General features: G+C 48.6%; 1 protein-coding gene across 1 annotated transcript in view; it reads right to left on the reverse strand.

The window, feature by feature from the left end:
* Positions 1-4,251: 4,251 nt before the first annotated feature.
* Positions 4,252-21,497, reverse strand: part of vgf (VGF nerve growth factor inducible) — a 20,395-nt gene continuing 3,149 nt past the window's right edge. The window contains exons 3-4 of the mRNA XM_067261997.1: positions 6,324-6,506; positions 4,252-6,278 (exon numbers count right to left, since the gene is read on the reverse strand). Coding sequence (XP_067118098.1) covers positions 4,252-6,278; positions 6,324-6,506 — 2,210 coding nt within the window. The remainder of the gene's footprint in view (positions 6,279-6,323; positions 6,507-21,497) is intronic.

A 21,497-nucleotide genomic window follows, 5' to 3' on the forward strand; every position in this document is an offset into this window, starting at 1 on the left:
AGAGTTCTTCTTCTATGGTGGCAGAGCCCGTGTGTGTGTACGTGCCCGTGTGTGTGTGCTTGCCCGTGTGTGTATGCGTGCCCGTGTGTGTGTTTGTGCCCGTGTGTGTGTCAGAGAAATCTTTAGTTCCCCCTGTGGTCTGTGAACGACCCCTTCTCTGATCACTACTTCAACCTTCCTCCCTCCCCAAAGCTCATGTTGAATCACAGCTACATGACTGTACATCCTGCCTCCCCCACCCCTCTCTTTCTGCACCGCCTCTCTCCCCCCTCCCTCACCCCCCCCCCCCTCCCTCACCCCCCACCCCTCTTCCCTCCCTCCTCCCTCCACTGCAGACTTAATGAGAGCGTTGGCACTGATGGCCTGCCCGTGTCTCAGACAGCCCACAAACCCTAATTGCTTCGTTATAAAAACTGTCAACCTTGTTCCGGGGGGTCAGCACCACCGCACTTACGAGATAACGTTTGATTTAACTCTCCTCGCCCCTCCGGGTCCTCTTCCATAGTTCGCTCAGCGTGGATTTGCACCGAATCAAGCTCACCCAGAGCAGAAGGCGGTGGAGGAGGGGTGGGAGAGTGCGTGGGAGGATCCAACGCAGGGATATCCTCCTTAACCCTTGTGTTATCTTCGGGTCACATGACACATCAGTCATTGTGACCCACCGTCGTATTGCGACAACTTTACCGCCTACAAAAACAAAGTGAAGCATTTTCTTTTAACCGTTGGGCTGTCTCAGACCCCCCACATTGCGAAGGTTAAAAGAAAATTATTTTTATTTGTTTTTGTATTGGGTAAAATTGGGTAAACACAACGATGGTTTGTTATGAACCTTTGGGTCATGTGACCCGAAAGCAGCACAAGGGTTAAGTCTCTCTCCAGGGCTCCACAAGGAGGTCTGGAGCTGGGCTGGCTGCTCGAACGCTGATCCCTGCCTCGCACCCAGGCGGGACCTGTGGAGATCACAGGATGGGCGTGGAGCCCTGTCTAGAATGAAGAGGGGCTGGAGGTGGGGGGCTGGTAGTTAGGGGGGAACCTGGACTCTCCATTAGAGTTAAGGGGCACAGCCCCCCATAAGAGAGAAAAATGGGAACCTGATGAGGGGGCGGTCTTGTGACACCCACTTCCTGCTTCTTCTTCTTCTTTGATGTCTCTTTGATTTGGAAAGGAGTTTAAAAAAATGCAATTTTCTTTATAAAAAATAGTTGACTTTATTCATTTCTCTCTCTGTAGCAAAACTAGTCACATGCGTGTATTTACATCCAGCAAACGCATGTTTATTACGATAGTGACAAGGTACAACTAGACAGAACAAGATCAACATGTTTAGAGAGTTCCTTGTTTCACAAGAGTAAACAGGGTTTAAGCTAATGTTGTTTTGTCTTTTTTTATACTTTTTATCAATGCTCGTAAAGTCTTCAAGAATAGCAACACATTTTAGAAACAAGTACACAGACACGTGCAGACTCTCCTCTCATCCCTCGCTTATTTCTGCATCCCTTCTTCCCTTTCTTTGTCGTCATCCATCTTTCCAGGTATCTGGTTTTCTTCACCTCAAACGAATCTATTTCAAAAATCAAAAATAATGTTTGTTTCTTACAGCCTTCTTCCTCTCTCTTCCTCCCTCTCTTTCCCCCTCTCTCTCTCTTTCCCCCTCTCTCTCTCCCTCTCTCTTTCCCCCTCTCTCTCTTCTTCTCCCTCTCTCTTCCTCTCTCTCATTCTCCCTCTCTCTCTTCCTCTCCCTCTCTTCCTCCCTCTCTATTCCTCCATCTCTCCCTCTCTCTCTCTCTTTCTCTTTCTCTCCCTCTCTTTATTTTTCACACTTTAGGGCAGTTCAGTGTTAGCTGTGCAGGATAGGAGAAGTCGATTCTCATTAGCTTATCCACTGTCTACTGGACCTGTTCAAATGTCAAGTGACGAATGCAGTAAGCTCAGTGAACCATACAGGACCTGCTTAAGACACACACCCTCACACACACTCTGTTTCTCTCTCCCTATCCCTCTCTGGTTTTACATTCAGTGTTTCCTTTTATATAAAAAAGGAGCCTTTTTTCACTAGTGCAGCCTCACATTGGAATCACAATGATATTGTCAATACCGTATTTCATCTGTTTGAGATTTGGAGTCGTTTTCAGTCCTAGCCAATAGGCGACTACAATGTTTTTAGCCTTAGCCAATAGGCAGCTACCATGTTTTCAGCCTTAGCCAATAGGCAGCTACGATGTTTTCAGCCTTAGCCAATAGGCAGCTACGATGTTTTCAGCCTTAGCCAATAGGCGGCTACGATGATGACAACATGAACACTTAACCCTTGTGCTGCCTTCGGGTCACATGACCCAAAGGTTCACAACGAACCATCATTGTTTTTACCCAATACAAAAACAAATAAATAGCATTTTCTTTTAACCTTCGCAATGTGGGGGGTCTGAGACAGCCCGACGGTTAAAAGAAAATGCTTCTTTGTTTTTGTATGCGGTAAAGTTGTCGCAATACGATGGTGGGTCACAATGACTGATGGGTCAGAATGACCCGAAGATAACACAAGGGTTAAATATGACATGGACTACTGCCACATGTTTCAATGAAGGGTTGAAAAATGTAAGTAAAAAACTTATTATTTAATAATAAAAATTAAATAGGTAAATAACTTAATAAAAATAAAAAGAGCACATAGGCCTTGTTTGTCGCCTTTGGTAAAATAAACATGATCAAGATCCTAGGATCCAGTCACCTCTCCTTCCAATGGGGGATCAAGATCCTAGGATCCAGTCACCTCTCCTTCCAATGGGGGATCAAGATCCTAGGATCCAGTCACCTCTCCTTCCAATGGGGGATCAAGATCCTAGGATCCAGTCACCTCTCCTTCCAATGGGGGATCAAGATCCTAGGATACAGTCACCTCTCCTTCCAATGGGGGCGGCGGATCAATTCCATCCCAACTCAAGTCGACTCATTGAAAAATCCCCATAGATCTGTTTTTCAATTCGTGAATTCAGTATCAATTCAAACCTCGAATGGACTCGAAATGGAGTGAAACCGGTACCCAGAATCTAAACTCTAGCCAAGACAGGAGGTGTTGAAACAGAGGAAGAGACTGGGAAAATATAGCTCAGTCATGATAAGGCAACGGCTTTATAATGTCAGACATTTTCTTTTTGAAAATCACATTTTTCTAGTACAAATGGAATGTGTGTGAATTTTCATATCAGTTTTTGCTCTGTAGAAAAAAACACATCATTAACGCATACAAAAGGAATAAACTATGTTAAATAATATCCGCGCATGTGGCCAAGACATCCAATTAAGACATGAAAGGGAAACCAAGTATTACAAACATTCTAATAATACTTTGAAGGAACATACATTAGGTAGAAATGGACTGTCCAAGACTGTTTACAATACCGACTGGCACCATATAGAGTTACAACAGTAATCTAACAATCCCTTTACCATAAAATGCATAAACTTGGTTTCTATACCCATGGGTAGAACATGAAAATGTGCAATTCGAAATTATAATGTTTCATTTCAACTTTTCATCAAGTTTCATTTTTTCTACAAACAGTAACTTAAAGGACAACATGTATTCATCAAACAACGTGGGAATTCAGACATACATTCTGTATATTGATAAGGCTTGGCAATAGAGCAGAACCTTCACTCCAAGAGCAATGATGGCTAAATGCTTGACTCCATTTTGGCTCCTTCCTTGACATCTGCATATCTTTTTTACTTGTTGTCTTGACAACCTTGTGTTTTCGTTCATGATTTCTAGGCCTATTGGGTAACAGTCAACATGGAAATGTCCTCTCAAAGATTGTCTGTCATTTTTAGAATATCTGATTGATAGTCTATGTTGAATGTTTGCTGAAGGTTAACAGGCTAAAGGTTTGGTATAATTAGGTTGTTTCGTGCCCGAATCTCTTTTTCGCTTTCTCTCTTTTTTTTTCTTCTTCTTCTGTTTCCTCTAACAACATCGTCCACCCGTCTTCCAGGGTATTTATCTACGTCACCCCATTTCTCAACTGTACATCAGCAAGGTCCATAATTCTCTAGATCATCTAAACTAACCTGTACACTATAAAGGGCACTAAAAAAATACACGATTAAAAGATACCGATCGATCTAACCTGGAGAGAGAGAAGTGTGTGTGTGTGTGGGGGGGGGCAGTAACATGAAATAAACGTATCAGTCTTTCTCTTCACATCCTTCGACCCCTGCCTCCCTCCTTCCATCCCTCCTCTCGTTCCCTCTTTACTGGAACATCCGGGGTCTCTTCCTGAGCACCTGCTGGATGTAGTTTTCCAGATCCTCTGTGCTGTCGCTGCGAGGCGCTGCCTGCCCGTAGTAATCTTCCTCCCGGGAGACCAGGGGAGGTGCCGGTGGAGGGTAGAAGTAGGCGGGCCTACGACGGCCCTGCCCCCAGGAAGGGGCCCTGGGTTTGGGCGCGGGCACGGGTACGGGTACGGGTACGGGTACGGGGTATGGGCTGAATGTCCGCTGGTGCGGGGGGAGGGCGTAGCTGGGGAAGTAGAGGTTCCGTCGGAGGGACAAGGGCGAGGGAGGCTTCCGCTGTCTGGGCTGCACCCAGGCGTGGTACCTCCTCTTGGGGGAGAAGTCCAGCTCGTAGTCCAGGGAGTTCCCCAGGAAGTCACTGAGGGACAACGGAGCCTGGGGCTTCTGGTAGTAGCGAGACTTGGGAGGCTTGGGAGGGGGGAAGTAGACCGGGTAGTAGCCCCTGTAAGGCTTCTGGTAGGCGGGGAAGGATGGGTAGGAGGAAGGGTAGGAGGTGGAGGGTCCGAGAAAGGGCTTGGGAGGCTTGGCGACCCACGGATCCTGTTGACTGTGTTTCATGGGGAGCTTCTCCTTGAACCAAGCCTTGAGGGGGTTGACGGGAGGAGAGGCCTGCTTGGGGGAGGAGCTTCGCGGAAGCGAGGGGAAGTCCTGGACGGAGTTGGAGACCACCAGCGGCCGTAGCCACGGCGACCCGGCGCCCCCCTCCGGCCCCCCCGGAGCGTCTTTCTTCTTCTTCTTCTCCACGTCGCTGATGATGTCCACCACGTCGTCCGCCGGGAGGTGGAGCTTGCTGGAGATCTCGATCAGCTTGTCGATGGTCTGGGGGTCAATGTCGTCGTCGTCGTCGCCCCCGGCGACCGCCTCCTCGTCGGACCGCTTGTCCTCCGCGGCGTTGCCGTCGGAGAAGGAGAGCGCCTTCTTCCTGTTTTTGTCGGCGTACTTCCTGCTGCCTCCGTCGTGCTTGACCATGTAGCGCAGGAGCATGTCGGACGCTATGTCCGCCAACTTCTCCTCCTCTGCTTTAGCGCGCTGAGCCTCTGCTGCTTGTCTCCCGACCTCCTCCTGCTCCGCCCTGGCCCGCGCCTCCTCCTCCTCCGGGCTCAGAGCCTCCTCCTCCGCGTCCTCCTCGGCCGGAGCAGGAGCCGGCGGCTGGCGCTGGGCTACGTTGTTGTCAAAGTCGTCCATGAAGTTGCCTCCTCTGAAGGTGGGGAAGTTAAGCCCCTTCTGAGTCTCCTCTTGCCATTTCAGTTTCTTCTTGGACAAAGCCAGCTGGTGGCCATTGGGTTTGGACTTGATCTCGTTCTCCAGAAGCCCTTGGTCCTTCTCCTGGCTGTAGCCTCTGCTCTCCCTCTGAACAAGGGACTCCCTGTTTCTCTCCTCCTCTCTCTCCTTCTCCATCTCTCGTTCCCTCTCCCTCTTGTTGGCCGTGCTGTAGCTCTGAAACTCCTCCATCATGCTCTCCAGGTTCTTCACCTCCTCCGGACTCAACTGCTCCTCTTCTTCTTCTCTGGCACCGACCTCCTTCCCCGTCACCTCCTCTCCTCCTCCTCCTCCCTCTCCTTCTCCGTCTGCTAGCGTCGCGGCCTGCTCCTTCTTAACCGGCACCGTCTGACTGCTGGTGCGGCTGGTGACCTTCTCCGTCAACCTCTCCTCCTCTTCCTGCGCCTTCTTCTTCTCCTCCTCCTCCTCCCTCTCTCGCTCCTCCTTTCCCTGAGCTGCCGCCATGACCAGCTCGAGCTCCTGCCGCCCGTCCCTGTCTCTGTCGGCCCCCTCTGCCGCTCTCTCCTCCTTTTCTTGCTCCTCCTTCTTCTCCTCCTCCCCCTCTCCGCCCGTCCACCTCCCTCCCTCGGGCTTGTTCAGAGCCTGCAGGAGAACGGCGGCCAGAGTTCTGGGGTCGACGTCCTTAAACAACTCGTCCTCCTCCTCCTTCCCTCCTTCCACCTCCTCCCCCCTGACGAGAGGCCCTCCTTCCCGCGGCTCCCCCTCTCCAAGGGGGGCTGTCGGCCCAGGGAGAGGTCCCCGTTCCTGGCCTTCGTTCAGGCCCCGTCCCCCTGCTGTGAGGGGAGTGGAGGTGGAGACCTGGATCAGGGAGAATAGATCCAGGAGGACCAGGAGGGTAAGGGCACTTGTGGTGTTGCGACCCCCGATCATGGCCACACAGATCGGATGGTGTGGAGCGCACGGTTGGGGGTGGGGGGGGGGAGGTGACGCGCCTGGAGAGAAGGAGAGAGGAGACGGAATCCCTTCAGAACAGATGGGGAGGGTTTAAACATTCTAATTCTAGAGAGGTTTAAACATTCTAATTCTAGAGAGAGAAAAGGAGAGGGTGAGTGATAGATAGAAAAGAGGGGAGAGGAAATATGAAAGAATAGTCAAATTGGAAGACTGAAACAGAAGTTTCAACACATTAATTTTCTGTTTTCTCCTGTTAATGTGTGGCGAGGCTGCCAGTAAACCCATTAGCTTCTAAAAGTAATGGATGTATTAATGGTTGTCGGCTTTAATAAGAGGCGTAGCCTAAATACTAGAATTACCGTCATTATCATGTCATCATAATCTTTGTCATCTGTCTTTATCATCGATTGTCTCTGCCAACATTAAAATAATCATAAATTTTTTAAAGAATCACCACACTTCAACCTGAATTGTAGTCATTTCCTCTACCCTGAGCTACTGGATAAAGCAACAGTAAGAGTAGTGATCAGGACTCGTAAAATGGCTGAACAGCAACTGCACTTTGAGATGGTGGCCTGAGAAGGCTGTACATGTATCATTCCTTCCTCTCTCCTCATCCCTTGGCTCAAACTAATGCGGATTACTCAGGATATGTTTAACGAGGGGCGTGGAATAATTATTTTAACCATAAAGTTTGTTGCCCATCCTGTCGGCTTCGGATCTTGTGTTGATAAACAGTCACGACCTATTGTCCCGTACCGTAGAATAGACGTGGCTCACAATTTAGCCCCAACAAGCGTCTTTTCTACTTTTCTCGCCTTGCCTGAGTTGCCTTAACAAACGGTTAATTGGCTCACGGGCTCGAGTCGATGGCGAGAATTGTAATGCGCCGTCTGCACGTGAGCGCGCAGGCATGCGGCAAGTCAACTGCCAGGGCGGGTGTGAGAAGTAACGACTCGTCCTAGGGCTCGTGCTGTGCGCCCTATGGAAAACTGGAGGTGTCGATCTTTTTATTTATTTTATACCCTGTGACCATGGTAACAATGCTCGTTATCCACCGCTTTCAGCACTTTGATGGAATTATATAATTGCAATTAGTGTTGTTTTTTGCTCTCTTTACGACAATGCGGATACAAGTGCCAGTGTCATAAATATAACGCAACTCAATAATAATCCGTATTAATCCCTACCTACACAAATCCATCAATTAGCACTTGTGAATCTCGCCATTTATCACTTACATCCTACCTATAGGTTATCTAGTCCACGGATGTATATCCATCAAACCAGCGTCTCTATGGTGCAGTAGGAGATACACAAGAGGATAAAACAAGAGATTAAAAGATCATGCATCACTGGGGAGTGGGGGGAGAGTTCATCATAATAACAGATGGAATTCTCTCTGCGTGTAATCCTCGCGGGACCTATCTGACCTGCCCCCATGGTAACAGGGGGATCAAAATGCAGCCGAGGCTACTGTTAGGCTACTGTCGTGACCTGAATGACCAGTCAATCCTTCCCCAGATACTGGAAATAAGTGAGATATATAGGCTATTACAGGTAAACTTAAATAAGTAAATAAATAAATAATAAAATCCGCAGTGTCGCCCTTGTCAATGTCGCGAGACTTGGACATTGTAGGCTACTTGACTGTACTTCAGTTTCTACTTGTGAACTAAAGGACCATTTTGTGGTCAACTAGCGGCGCCCCCCCCCCCCCCTCCCCCTCCATCCGTCAATCCTTCTATGAGGGCAATTTACCACCGGTACTGTTTCGCCACCAAAGCCCATTAGTAATCTGCTTTCAAGAAACCCCCTCTGAACATAATCCCCTGCTGACTCCACACGCGCTGTGCAGGCGACTTGGAATAAAGTGATGCCCTCCCCCATGCTCCTATTTAGATCAGTAAATAAACTGTATTTCCACATCAGGTTACAGGAAAGTCCTGAAATGAGGAGGGTTAAAAGCCTTGGAATGGACAACTAAATCATCTTTCAACGCCCCCACAAAACTTAACTTTTACCAACGTCATGTCGAGTATGAAAACCGCACCACGGTTCCTATCGGTCCTCTCTGTACACACAGCCGTTATTTTAGGCAGCGGGTACCATAGTGATGATGCTGGGGAAGGTGATTGCGGGGGTGGGGGCGTGGGGAAAAGTGATGGTGATTATGATGGGAAGACACAGCAACAATCAGGGTCTATGACGTTCACTCCGGTGATTAACGGAACGTTGTTGTCACCGCAATCAACTACACACGTCAAAGTTGTTTGTTTTTTACCCAACAGCCTGTGTTTCCCGGTGTAGAATGATTCAATCAGAACCAACATGGAGCTTTGGATTCCGTGTGTGATAATCTATTTTGTCATTTATTTGCCATTTAGCCTAGTTAGTTCATTTTTAGACTATTCTAAACTTTAGTTCATAATTCAATTCACATGGAATAATCTACACGCAATTTGACCATTTAAACCAAGGTGACAAACAACAGTTATCTTACACAAATCAAAGCTACAACTTTTGTTTTTAATTCTACTTTTGTAACTGTATTCCAGATAGGTGAATTAGTTTAGCCACATACACCATGTGGCTTATAATACAAATATACGTCTACTATACGCCAGTCTTTCTCTTACTGAATAAAAAAAAATATATATATATATATATATATATATATGAAGAAGTTCAGACTTACCGCTTGTAGTCAGGGGACAGCCCGGCGCGAGGTGGTTTTAGTTTCCGTGCCGCTCTCACTCCACACAGTTTATTGTTTCTCAACAGAACTTGAATCTTGTCCTTTTAACACAAATCTTAGAGTTTAGGCTATGTTTGTGTTCTAACGTGTTTGTTGTTGTTTTATGAGTTTCTCTCGCCTGAAGGTTATTGTTTTCTCACCGTTGACTCACACTCTCTTGTCTTGGTGGGTATTTTCAGCACCGCGGACAGCGCCTCTTCTTTATAGGCCGGCCCCTCCAACCCACGTGACCACAGCGTCATCGGAGTTCATTGACGTAGGCGCGACTCCCTTCATTGATAAGATTTTTTTTTCTTTTCTTTTTTTCTTGTTGCATGGATCGAAACCGCGAGCGCGCGCCACGCTGCAGTGGACTGATGAATGAACGGAAGCAGGGTGAATGAAATAGTAGTTTTCGGGTCCGGAGGGGGGGAAGAGGGAGAATGAGAGACGGAGAGCGAGACAGAGGGGAAAAAAGAGGGGGAAAGGGAGAGGAAGTTAGCCAGATGAGACAGTGTGGGTTCAGCATTCTGGCAAGGCGCGTCGCAGCGAGGGTTTGTTTCTCGCATTTCTGAGTGACGACAAAAAACACCCATGATGGATGGCACAAATGGCCCGATGTTAAACTGATATTGGCGGACGGGCTGATTAAATCGCCCCAATAGCGATGAGAAAAGCGTCCGTTTTGTCCTTCTGCACGCTGAGCAGATGTTGGTGTGTGTTTGGGCGGATGTGTGTGTTTGGGCGGATGTGTGTGTTTGGGCGGGCTGCCAGGCCACGCTCTGGATACGGATGCGGTCCTATAAGACCCCACCCCACCTTCCTGAACCCCTAATCCTCTCTCTTTTCCTCTCTGTCTTTTCCTCTCTCTCTCTCTCTCTCTCTCTCTCTCTCTATCTCTATCACTGTGTGCACGTGTGTTTCTCTCGCCTGTAATGAACTGACCCGAGTCCCTTACAAAGTTCCAGTCTGGGCGCGAGGTACATAGAGAGAAATGACCTTATATCAGGTAAGCCAATAAGGAAGTGAGTTAGTGAACACTTAACACGGTTGCTATGTGTGTCTTCTTGTGTCAGTGTTTGTGTATAGGGTAGTGAGTGTGTGTGTTTATGAACAGTGTTATTCTCTAACATAGCGAATCATACCTTTGGTCACAGTATTCGTTGTCTCTAAAATAAGAGAACAATTGACGCAGTGCTTACATTACATTACATTTAGTCATTTAGCAGACGCTCTTATCCAGAGCGACTTACAGTAAGTACAGGGACATTCCCCCGAGGCAAGTAGGGTGAAGTGCCTTGCCCAAGGACACAACGTCAGTTGGCATGACCGGAAATCGAACTGGCAACCTTCGGATTACTAACTCGACTCCCTCACCGCTCAGCCAACTGACTCCCTTAATAACGGTTCAGCAAATACCCTTTCCCCGGTTAGTTGCAAAACACGATGCATTTCTTCAGCTAATATCAAGGCGTGCTCCGCGCACGAGAAACAGAACCAGATCCAATTAAATGATAATTGAATTTCGTCGTGGGCTGCTATGAAGCCCAGTCAGACCGGCCCGATTGGACACGGAAGCGTTTGTGCAACCGAAAAGTGCACGTGTGCATGTGTGTGCGTGTTTTCTTGTGGGAATCAGAGAAAGGGAATTGAAAGACAAGTGCGTGTGTGAGTGCTTGTGTGGGTGTGTGTCTGTGTCTACTTGTGTGTATCTGAGTGTTTGTCCATGCGCGCGTGTGTGTGTTACTGTGTGTGTGTGCGCGCGTTTGTGTGCCAGTCGTATCCCGGAGAGACAGATGAGGGCTAATCTGGTGCCAAGGGGCTGAATTCTCCTCTAACCATTGCCACTCAACATTAGAGGGGATACGTGTTTTGCACCATTCCGTCCGGGCACCCAGAATCACATTCGCTGACTGCGACTGATAAGGCCTGCAAAATCTGTATGTCATGTATGCATGTGTCTGTCTGATAATTTACATTTAGTCATTTAGCAGACGCTCTTATCCAGAGCGACTTACAGTAAGTACAGGGACATTCCCCCGAGGCAAGTAGGGTGAAGTGCCTTGCCCAAGGACACAACATCAGTTCGCATGACCGGGAATCGAACTGGCAACCTTCGGATTACTAGCCCGATTCCCTCACCGCTCAGCCACCTGACTCCATAATTCCGTCTAAGTAATAGTGATTTTCATCCCACATTGAGAGTAATCGTAGTGCAACTGTAGAAGCCAAGAACCTGGAACAGTGTAACAAACTCTTCAGTTATAGGACATTGTAAAGTTGCAGAATCTTAGTGATAAAGATTCTGACTGGGGTTTCACCCCAAAACTTTTTTATGCAGGGATTTCTAACAATGACATCTAGTTTGACAAAGCACCCTATAATGTTGATGTTGAATGATAGCGATGTGAAATTCTTCAGCATAATCTGCAGTGTCACGGAAAACTAGACGTTATTTGGGTTACATCATAGGCCTATTGCCTTATACGCATTTCGTCACACTAGAAACGTTTATCACCCTGTTAACCTCCTTTCACCGGGAGACAGGCCAGGGGTTATAGCCCACCACGGTACCGTTAACACGAGCCAGTTCAGCTTGGCTGGCTGTTCTGACTAACTTCAAACGCTTGTTGGGAGTCCTGTTCTAAGCATATTCGACATTCGACAGATGTAAGCTTCGCCTATAGAGTTCCGTCAAGGAATTTCTCGCTGCAACAACCACCGCCGGGGCTGATCCAAAATCCAATATCCCGTATCCACCACTTTGTCGTTTGTAGTCATATGCTAAACGAACATTTTATTGCAAGCATAAAGGCGTTGGTCGTGTGTGCTAAATCAGGTGGCTGAGCGGTGAGGGAATCGGGCTAGTAATCCGAAGGTTACCAGTTCGATTCCCGGTCATGCAAATTGACGTTGTGTCCTTGGGCAAGGCACTTCACCCTACTTGCCTCGGGGGAATGTCCCTGTACTTACTGTAAGTCGCTCTGGATAAGAGCGTCTGCTAAATGACTAAATGTAAATCTAAGTCTAGTAGTCAACCATCTGTTTTCACGTGGCAGAAATACTGACATTGGATGTATGATAACTGCAGTTGGCTCAGTGCGATGCACTCAGTTGCCCTCAGTGATAAGCATCGTTAACCGTTTAGTTTGACTGCAGCGTGAACGAACACTTGAGCTGTGATGATGTGATGTAGTATATCGGTCGCAAGCCTCCGTCTCGCGCTCAGCACCGTGTCGTCGCTGTCCACGGTGCTGAACGCAGTGTAGGCCTCATCAGCTGCCCGTCACATCAGAATCAAACGGTTACATACTATTATTTAAAAGTAGTTTGTAGTTGAAATACTTTGAACTTTTGGCTCGTGCAAGTTTACTTTCCTGCCCGCTTAGTTCGCCTAGGGGCAACGCTGTTCAATAGTTTGCTGGAGGTGGTCTCTATTTTCAAAAAAGGTTTTCGAAAAAAAGTTTGTAAGGTTGAAACAATATTTTCAACATTCAACATTAAAAAAAACACATTTAAGATTGAAAAATATTTTCGAAAAAAAGGTTTGAAAAATATTTTCGAAAGTTTTGAAAAATATATATTTTTTCAAGTTTGCATCATTGACGAGGACTCTGCTCTGCTCTAGGATTCTTGTCCTCTCCTTTCAAAACACATGTGAATGCGTTTCATATGGCTGTGCGAGCATATGTGTACGTGAGTTTTCAGTAGTATGAATGTGCGTGAACGTTTCATATGTGAACGTGTTTCATGTGTTTGTGTAAGGACCTCCTGGACGCCTCCCTGGTGAGGTGTTCTGGGCACGTCCCACTGGGAAGAGGCCCCGGGGAAGACCCAGGACACGCTGGAGGGACTATGTCTCTCGGCTGGCCTGGGAACGCCTCGGGGTCCCCCAGGAAGAGCTGGTGGAAGTGGCCGGGGAGAGGAAAGTCTGGGCCTCCCTGCTTAGGTTGCTGCCCCCTCGACCCGACCCCCGGACAAGCGGAAGATGATGGATGGATGGTGTAAGGACAGTCTGAATTATTTCCTAAATGACCCCTCATAGCCCCCTATAATCAATCTTTTTCTCTTCTCCCGCGTTGGTATCCACAGCAACCTGTCTCTGCCCGCGCAGATGGGTTTGCTGTTTGAAAATGAATCCATTTATTAGGTGGAGAAACAGACAACAAGCTCGTGGGAGGGATGCCCTACGTGTTTCACCAAGAGATGGGGAAAGACCGCCCACGCGCTCTGTCGAGATACTGAGTCGGTTGGCTCGTCGGCTGTTGCTGCGTTGGTGGGTTTCCTTCTTACAGCAAAGTAGGATTCAGTTTAAAGCCTCCTCCCCCTCACTCTCTCTCTCTCCCTCTCTCTCCCTCTCAACCTCTCTTTGTCTCTCTCCCTCTGTCTCTCTCTCTCTCCTTCTCTCTCTCCTCCGCCCCCAAACAAGAGCCAACTGAAAAACTACTTCAACAGAAAAGTGCATGCTGAAGTTCTGAACTTCTTCGTTACACTTCCAGAGCCTTTATGTTAAACTATCCCCAAACCTCCAGGAAACAAGCAACACAACGTATTCATTCATTTAGCAGACGCTTTTTACCAATGTAACTTGGGCTTGTCATGAGGGCTTAACTACTTGTAGAGTAGGTGCTCTGTGCCTCACGAGGTCTGTCTGAAGCTGTTGAAGACCGAGACGGACTGGAGGCTGATGAAGTAAGGAGGACGAGCCTCCTCGCGGATCTTTCGGTTGAAGACAACCGCGAAGAGCGGGTGAATAACGTAGCGTCAAATGATGACGCTGTGTTGTGTACGGAGCTTTTGTGAAGAGTGATTGCGATTCTCACGACGCTGACGCCGCCGACAAGGACGGTTGATCGTTTCCGTAAACCAGTGTGTGTTTTCTGCAGAAACTAATCTGCCATTCCGACAGACGGACGATGACATAGCCTTTTCAATGAAAAGCAAATATACGGCCAACATTCAAGGTCTGATGTTATAGGATAAGAAATGCCGACATTATAAAACATTTGAATCAAAAACTCTCTGCATCTGGTCAAATAAGGTAGGCCTATCTCAAAGACAAGTTTATACAACGTAATAAACAGAGATTTTGAGAGACCTAAAAAACGGCCCCTTCGCTGGCTCGCGCCTCGGCCCCCGGGTAGCAAAGTAATTTGGAAGGCGCTCGATGTCGTTAATTTCCCAGTATGAGTCACCGCGTGCTCACTGCCGTGCCAATCTTGTGAAATCCGATTTCTAACCTTTCCAATCTACAGCAAAGTTGGAAAAAGAGAAGTGTTTTTTTTTGTACGTGTGTGCGTGCAGGGTATAGTGGAAGTGATAATCTGATTTACCGGAAGGCTACTGGACGCTGTTTGGACTGTGTAAGGGAAATGTCCACTTGCTTATTGCATCTTGACGAGTAAACATTTTAAGAGGGGACGTTTAAATGTTTCTCTGTCTGTCAGCGTGTGTGCGTGCGTGCGTGCTTCCGTGTGTGTGGTGTACGCATGTTTGTGTGGTGTGTGTGTGTGTGCTAAGTGGAAGCTCGTTAAAGAGCAGAAAAGGCACTAAAGGGGAGAGAGGCAGAGCAGGAGGACGAGGAGGTCCACTACCACTTCAGGGCTATAGATCTCCAGACGGAACTACGGGGGCTGGGACACTAGAGAATACACACATGCACACACAAGCACACATCAGAATCAGAATGGGATTTATTCTCCATGAAAGTTTGCACAGACAAGGAATTTGCTTTGGCAGGAAGGTGCAAACATTAAACATATAGGAATCTAAAATTTAAACACACATGCACACACGCACATGCACACACACATGCACACGCACACGTACACACACACATGCATGCACACGCACAGTGGATTTGGTAAATGGCAATGAAGAGGGGGCTGGTGTTTCTGTGTGTGATCAAATGAGACCGAGATAGAAGACATGTGAAGACATGATGAGACTGGTTTCTGCTTGTGTGTGTGTGTGTGTGTGGCACCGTCTTAGAGAGTCTTTCAATCTGTCTGAATGTGTATCGATTCAGTGAATGATTCAACCTGGGTCCACCAGTTTGCAGGAGACCTGTACTGCAGTAAGCCTCTCTCTCTGACCCACACAGCCTCTCTCTCTGACCCACACAGCCTCTCTCTCTCTGACCCACACAGCCTCTCTCTGACCCACACAGCCTCTCTCTGACCCACACAGCCTCTCTCTGACCCACACAGCCTCTCTCTCTGACCCACACAGCCTCTCTCTGACCCACACAGCCTCTCTCTGACCCACACAGCCTCTCTCTGACCCACACAGCCTCTCTCTCTCTGACCCACACAGCCTCTCTCTGACCCACACAGCCTCTCTCTCTGACCCACACAGCCTCTCTCTCTCTGACCCACACAACCTCTCTCTGACCCACACAGCCTCTCTCTCTGACCCACACAGCCTCTCTCTCTGACCCACACAGCCTCTCTCTGACCCACACAGCCTCTCTCTCTGACCTACACAGCCTCTCTCTCTCTGACCCACACAGCCTCTATATCTGACCCACACAGCCTCTCTCTCTGACCCACACAGCCTCTCTCTCTCTGACCCACACAGCCTCTATATCTGACCCACACAGCCTCTCTCTCTGACTCACACAGCCTCTCTCTCTCTGACCCACACAGCCTCTCTATCTCTGACCCACACAGCCTCTCTATCTCTGACCCACACAGCCTCTCTCTCTGACCCACACAGCCTCTCTCTGACCCACACAGCCTCTCTCTGACCCACACAGCCTCTCTCTGACCCAGACAGCCTCTCTCTGACCCACACAGCCTCTCTCTGACCCAGACAGCCTCTCTCTGACCCACACAGCCTCTCTCTGACCCACACAGCCTCTCTCTGACCCACACAGCCTCTCTCTGACCCACACAGCCTCTCTCTGACCCACACAGCCTCTCTCTCTGACCCACACAGCCTCTCTCTCTGACCCAGACAGCCTCTCTCTGACCCACACAGCCTCTCTCTCTCTGACCCACACAGCCTCTCTCTCTGACCCACACAGCCTCTCTCTCTGACCCACACAGCCTCTCTCTGACCCACACAGCCTCTCTCTCTCTGACCCACACAGCCTCTCTCTCTGACCCACACAGCCTCTCTCTCTGACCCACACAGCCTCTCTCTCTAGATCCACACAGCCTCTCTTTCTAGATCCACACCAGCTCCAAACAGCTGCGTCCAGAATCATGAAGGACAGTTTGTTTTGCTCTCTCTCTTTCTTTTGTATTTTCTCTCTGTTCTGTCAAGCACTTCTTAAACTTGTGCTCCTCCTCTCTTCCTTTAATCGTCTTTTCTCCCTGGTTGTCTTCAGAACGTGGTGGCTTGGAATGTGTTTGTGATGTCATAGTGTCATGGTTTGTTTGTGTCATTCATACCGGGGGGGGGGGGCACAGCAGTAAGTGAGTCTGACATCATTAAGGGAAGCGCTGTTTGTGGACAAAGGGACTTTGACGGTTGTGACTGGCAGAGAGAGGTAGAAGAGAGAGGTAGAAGAGAGAGGTAGAAGAGAGAGGGAAGAGAGAGGTAGAAGAGGGAGGGAAGAGAGAGGTAGAAGAGGGAGGTAAGAGAGAGGGAAGAGAGAGGTAGTAGAGGAAGGGAAGAGAGAGGTAGAAAAGGGACGGAAGAGAGAGGGAAGAGAGAGGTAGAAGAGGGAGGGAAGAGAGAGGGCAGAGAGAGGTAGAAGAGAGAGGGCAGAGAGAGGGAAGAGAGAGGTAGAAGAGGGAGGGAAGAGAGAGGGCAGAGAGAGGGAAGAGAGAGGTAGAAGAGGGAGGGAAGAGAGAGGGCAGAGAGAGGGAAGTGAAGGAGAAGAAGTTAGAGAGACAGGTTGAGAGGTGAGAGAAGAAGAGAGGGAGGTAAGTGAGAGAAAGAGGGAGGGAGAGAGGGGGAGAGAGGGAAAGGTTGGGAGTAAGGGAAAAGGGGAGGTGAAGAAGAGGAAGAGAGGGAGGAGGTGAGAGAGAGAGGGAGGAAGAGAGATGAGACGGTGACGCAGGAAATGCAGGCGTACAGCAAGTGATGAATGAGAAGTGAAGTGTAATTCAGCAAAGAGATGAATGCAGTCTCTGCGAGAGGGCTATTTCTCTGTCACACACACACACACACGCGCACACACACACACACACACACACACACACACACACACACACACACGCACACTCTCTCACACACACACACACACACACAATAAGAACATTATTGACATTCCAGAAATTAAATGTCAAATGCAAGAAATTACTTTAAGTACATTAACATTACCCCCATCCCCTGTATGTGTGTCTCTGTGTGTCAGTGTTTTTGTGTGAGTGTGTGTGTGTGTGTGTGGTGGGGCTTTGGTGAGGATATTTACTGCTTTGTTTGGTATAGTGGAGTCACTGGACTGTGACCCTCTACCTCCCACAAGTTAAAATTACTTCTGCTCTCTCTCTCTCTCTCTCTCTCTCTCTCTCTCTCTCTCTCTCTCTCTCTCTCTCTCGCTCTCTCTCCCTCCCTCGCTCTCCTGCTCTCTTTGTATGTATGGATGTATGTGTTTGCATGTGCGTGTGTGTATAAACGGATCAATGTGTGTGTGTGTTCAGATGTGGGTGAGTCTCAGTCCCTATCAGCTGTTGCTCTGGGTCATCAGTGGTGTGTGTGTGTGTGCGTGAGTGTGTGTGTGGGTGTGTGTGTGAGTGTGTGCATGTGTGCGTGTGTGTGTGACTGTACATCCTGTATCCTCTGTTCCATATTCATACTGCGCTATGAGACATCTGGCCCTCACACTCACTCACACCAACTCCCACAGCAACACACACACTCTCACACATACACACACTCACACACATACTCACACACACACACACACACACTCACACACATACTCACGCACACACACACTCACACACATACTCACTCACACACACACATTCCCAAGAGGAGGAACATAGATCAATATCCCATAATAATAACAATGTTCAGATGTGTCATGTGTCTGGATGAGTGCTCTGTGTTGAGCAGGGCGGAGGAGGTTCTGTCTAGCTGGACTAAGACCTCAGGTTGGAGTTTGTATTAGCTCTGCCTGCCTGCCTGTCTGTCTCTCTCCTGTCCTACCCTCTCTCTCTCTCCTACCCTCACGGTAGGAGAGAGAGAGAGGGTAGGAGAGGAAGAGTAGGAGAGAAAGAGAGAGGATAGGGGAGAGAGAGTAGGAGAGAAAGAGAGAGAGAGAGAGAGAAAAATAAGGAAAGGGGAGCAGAGAGAGACAGGGAAAGTAGGAGTGAGAAGGAGAGAGGGATGGAGGGAGTACAGAGAAGGAGACTGAAGGAGACAGGAGACTATAGAGGCCAGGAGGACAGGGGGAGGAGACAGGGAGGAGAGATGAGGGGGGGATGAGATAAAGGAGAGGGTGGAGGAAGGTGAGAGGACAGAAATGGAGGGGAAGGAGGAGAGTGAAGGAAGAAGAGAGGGAGGGAGGGAGGGAGAGAGGGAGGGAGGGATGCAGGTTCCTGTGGGCTGTATGAGTCATCGTCTCGTGCGTCATAGACTCCTGGAAGAGGAGATAGTGGAGAGGTCCACACACACACACACTCACTTTCACACTCTCAAATACTCTCTCTCACACACACCCTCTCAAGTTATCTTTCACACACACACACACACACACACACACACACACTCAAATGCACAGGCACATAAACACACATGCAGACATGAGAATGCATGCAGAAACACACACACACAGTGACACACACGCACAGTGACACACACACAAACAAATGCAAACACACAAACACACACATGCATGCTCAGATAAGCACAAAGGTAACATCAGGTATTTAATCCATATTTAACAAAGCTAAAAAGATTGATGAACACACAACACTCACAAGACAGCTGTCTTCACGTATACAAACAGTAACAATGAAAAAATACATACCCACACACACACTCACACACACCTGCCCACACACACTCACACACACACCTGCCCACACTCACACACACACCTTCCCACACTCACACACACACCTGCCCTCACACACACCTGCACACACACACTCACACACACTTGCCCTCACACACACCCGCACACACACACTCACACACACCTGCCCTCACACACACCCGCACACACACACGGTGATGACTATGTCAGAGGCGATAAGCACTCGATCTCTGAGCCTTCCGTTTCTGCTGGCGCTCCGGTTTGCTGGTCTCTGATTGGCTAATCTCTCTCTGGTGGACCAAAGAGTCTCTGATTGGCTAATCTCTCTCTGGTCTCTGATTGGCTAATCTCTCTGGTGGACCAAACAGCTTGTTGCTCTGACACTCTGTTTGTTTCACTGTGGGGACACACACACACGGACACACACACACACATGCACATATTCATACACACTCAAACTTCCCCACCACACACACACACACACATGTACATACAGACATACACACACATACACAATCAAACAGCATGTTGTACACCACCACCAAGAAAAGAGACTTATTGTCCGTCCCTGTGGGTGCGAAATTGCGACAACAGTGACGATCAATATCACTGGTCAAGAAGATGATGATGATGTCAAAGCAAATGATTGTTATTGAGTTGAGACCAAATCTGTTCCCAGAAAAGAGGAAGTCTGCCTGAACCATGCAACGTGAGTCACACAAAGTAGAAAAATATCTCAGAGAAAACTGCAATCAAACGTTTTAATATTGCAGAGAGGCTGTGGAACTCATGAAACTCTTGTTTCTGAGCCAGCGAGGAGGAACTGGAAGCTCATCACTTTCCCCTCCCCTCCCTGACCTTCCCTGCTTGGCTGTGTCTTGTGTCTTGTCTTGTCTCAAGATACTCTCTCATCATCACTCTCCGAAACTAGAAGCATGGAATTAATTAGCTGGTCTCTCAATGCTATTGACACCATCTTCTCGAAGAGAAGCTCGGGTTCGGGGGAACCCAACTGTCCGGACGGGACGTTCGCAGCTGGCTACACGATGGACGCGTGGGAGAATTGGTGTGTCGTGTGTCTAGCGGCGCTTTCCGTGGAGGACGTTGAAGACATCTTCATATTCGGAACCATGATTACAGGCTTTCTGCTGTTTGGAATAGGCGCTGGCTTAGTCGGAAAATTAAGGAAATGGCTGCAGCCATCAAAAGCCCCGTTAGGCTGCCCGATATGATTGATGCGGTGGGCAAAGTTGTTGGAGCTCAGACTGTGAACTTACAACGCAGCATTGATTACAACAGGGATAAGTTTGCGGCTCTGCAAAGGAAGATGGAGGACATGGAGACCTTCCTGAAGGGTGGACGCGAAAGTTGAGTTGCGGCTACTCGTCAAAACAACTACCCCAATCTTATCCACTTTCGGCCCCGTAACCAGCACAGGCCTTGGCCAAGGCCGTCGCTGGAAAACAACTCCCCTGGAGAGCGCTGAAGCGAGACTATCTTGCTCCTCCCTTCCCCCCCCCCCACCGACATCTGTGGTTTGGTCTCTGCCCGGGTCATGACCAAGGATGTCTCATGGCCAACACAATCTGCATAGGGAGAATCGGACTGATTGTGGCCTAGGTCGAGGGCACCAACCCAGACCTACTCAAACATTAACTTTCACCTACTACAGATATCACCACCCCCCCACCCCCATCCAACGCCTTCGCCTGCTTGTTTCCCCAGGGTGGCTGGCGGGTCTGTGTCCAGCGCCTACCATGGCTGCAGGTCCAGATGCTGCTTGTCTACCCCCCCCCACTCCCCGTTGCAAGTCACGTGTTTTTGTAAATGTTGTTGTGCTTATGTGCTGAGGTTTTTGTCTGTTCCCACACTGTACTCCTCTAGGAGCATTGTCTGGGTGTTGCCCTTTTCTCTCCTCCTCTCTCCTCATGTTATGCTGTAACTTTCTAGGAAGAGTAGGAGAGAAAGAGAGAGAGAGGGTAGGAGAGAGAGAGTAGGAGAGAAAGAGAGAGGGTAGGAGAGAGAGAGAGGGTAGGAGAGGAAGAGTAGGAGAGAAAGAGAGAGAGAGGGTAGGAGAGAGAGAGAGGGTAGGAGAGAGAGAGAGGGCAGGAGAGAGAGAGGGTAGGAGAGAGAGAGGGAGGGTAGGAGAGAGAGAGACGGTAGGAGAGAAAGAGAGAGAGAGGGCAGATACACAGAGAAACAGAAGGTAGTGATGTTAAGGTGTTCTGTGTTCTGGTGTTCTGTGTTCTGGTGTTCTGTGTTCTGGTGTTCTGTGTTCTAGTGTTCTGTGTTCTGGTGGTGTGTAGTGGCTCAGTTGAAGGCAGGAAATCAGTAAATGTCAAAGGGATTTGCCTG

This window comes from Osmerus mordax, chromosome 23, assembly GCF_038355195.1.
Source record: "Osmerus mordax isolate fOsmMor3 chromosome 23, fOsmMor3.pri, whole genome shotgun sequence".
Lineage (NCBI taxonomy): Eukaryota > Metazoa > Chordata > Actinopteri > Osmeriformes > Osmeridae > Osmerus > Osmerus mordax.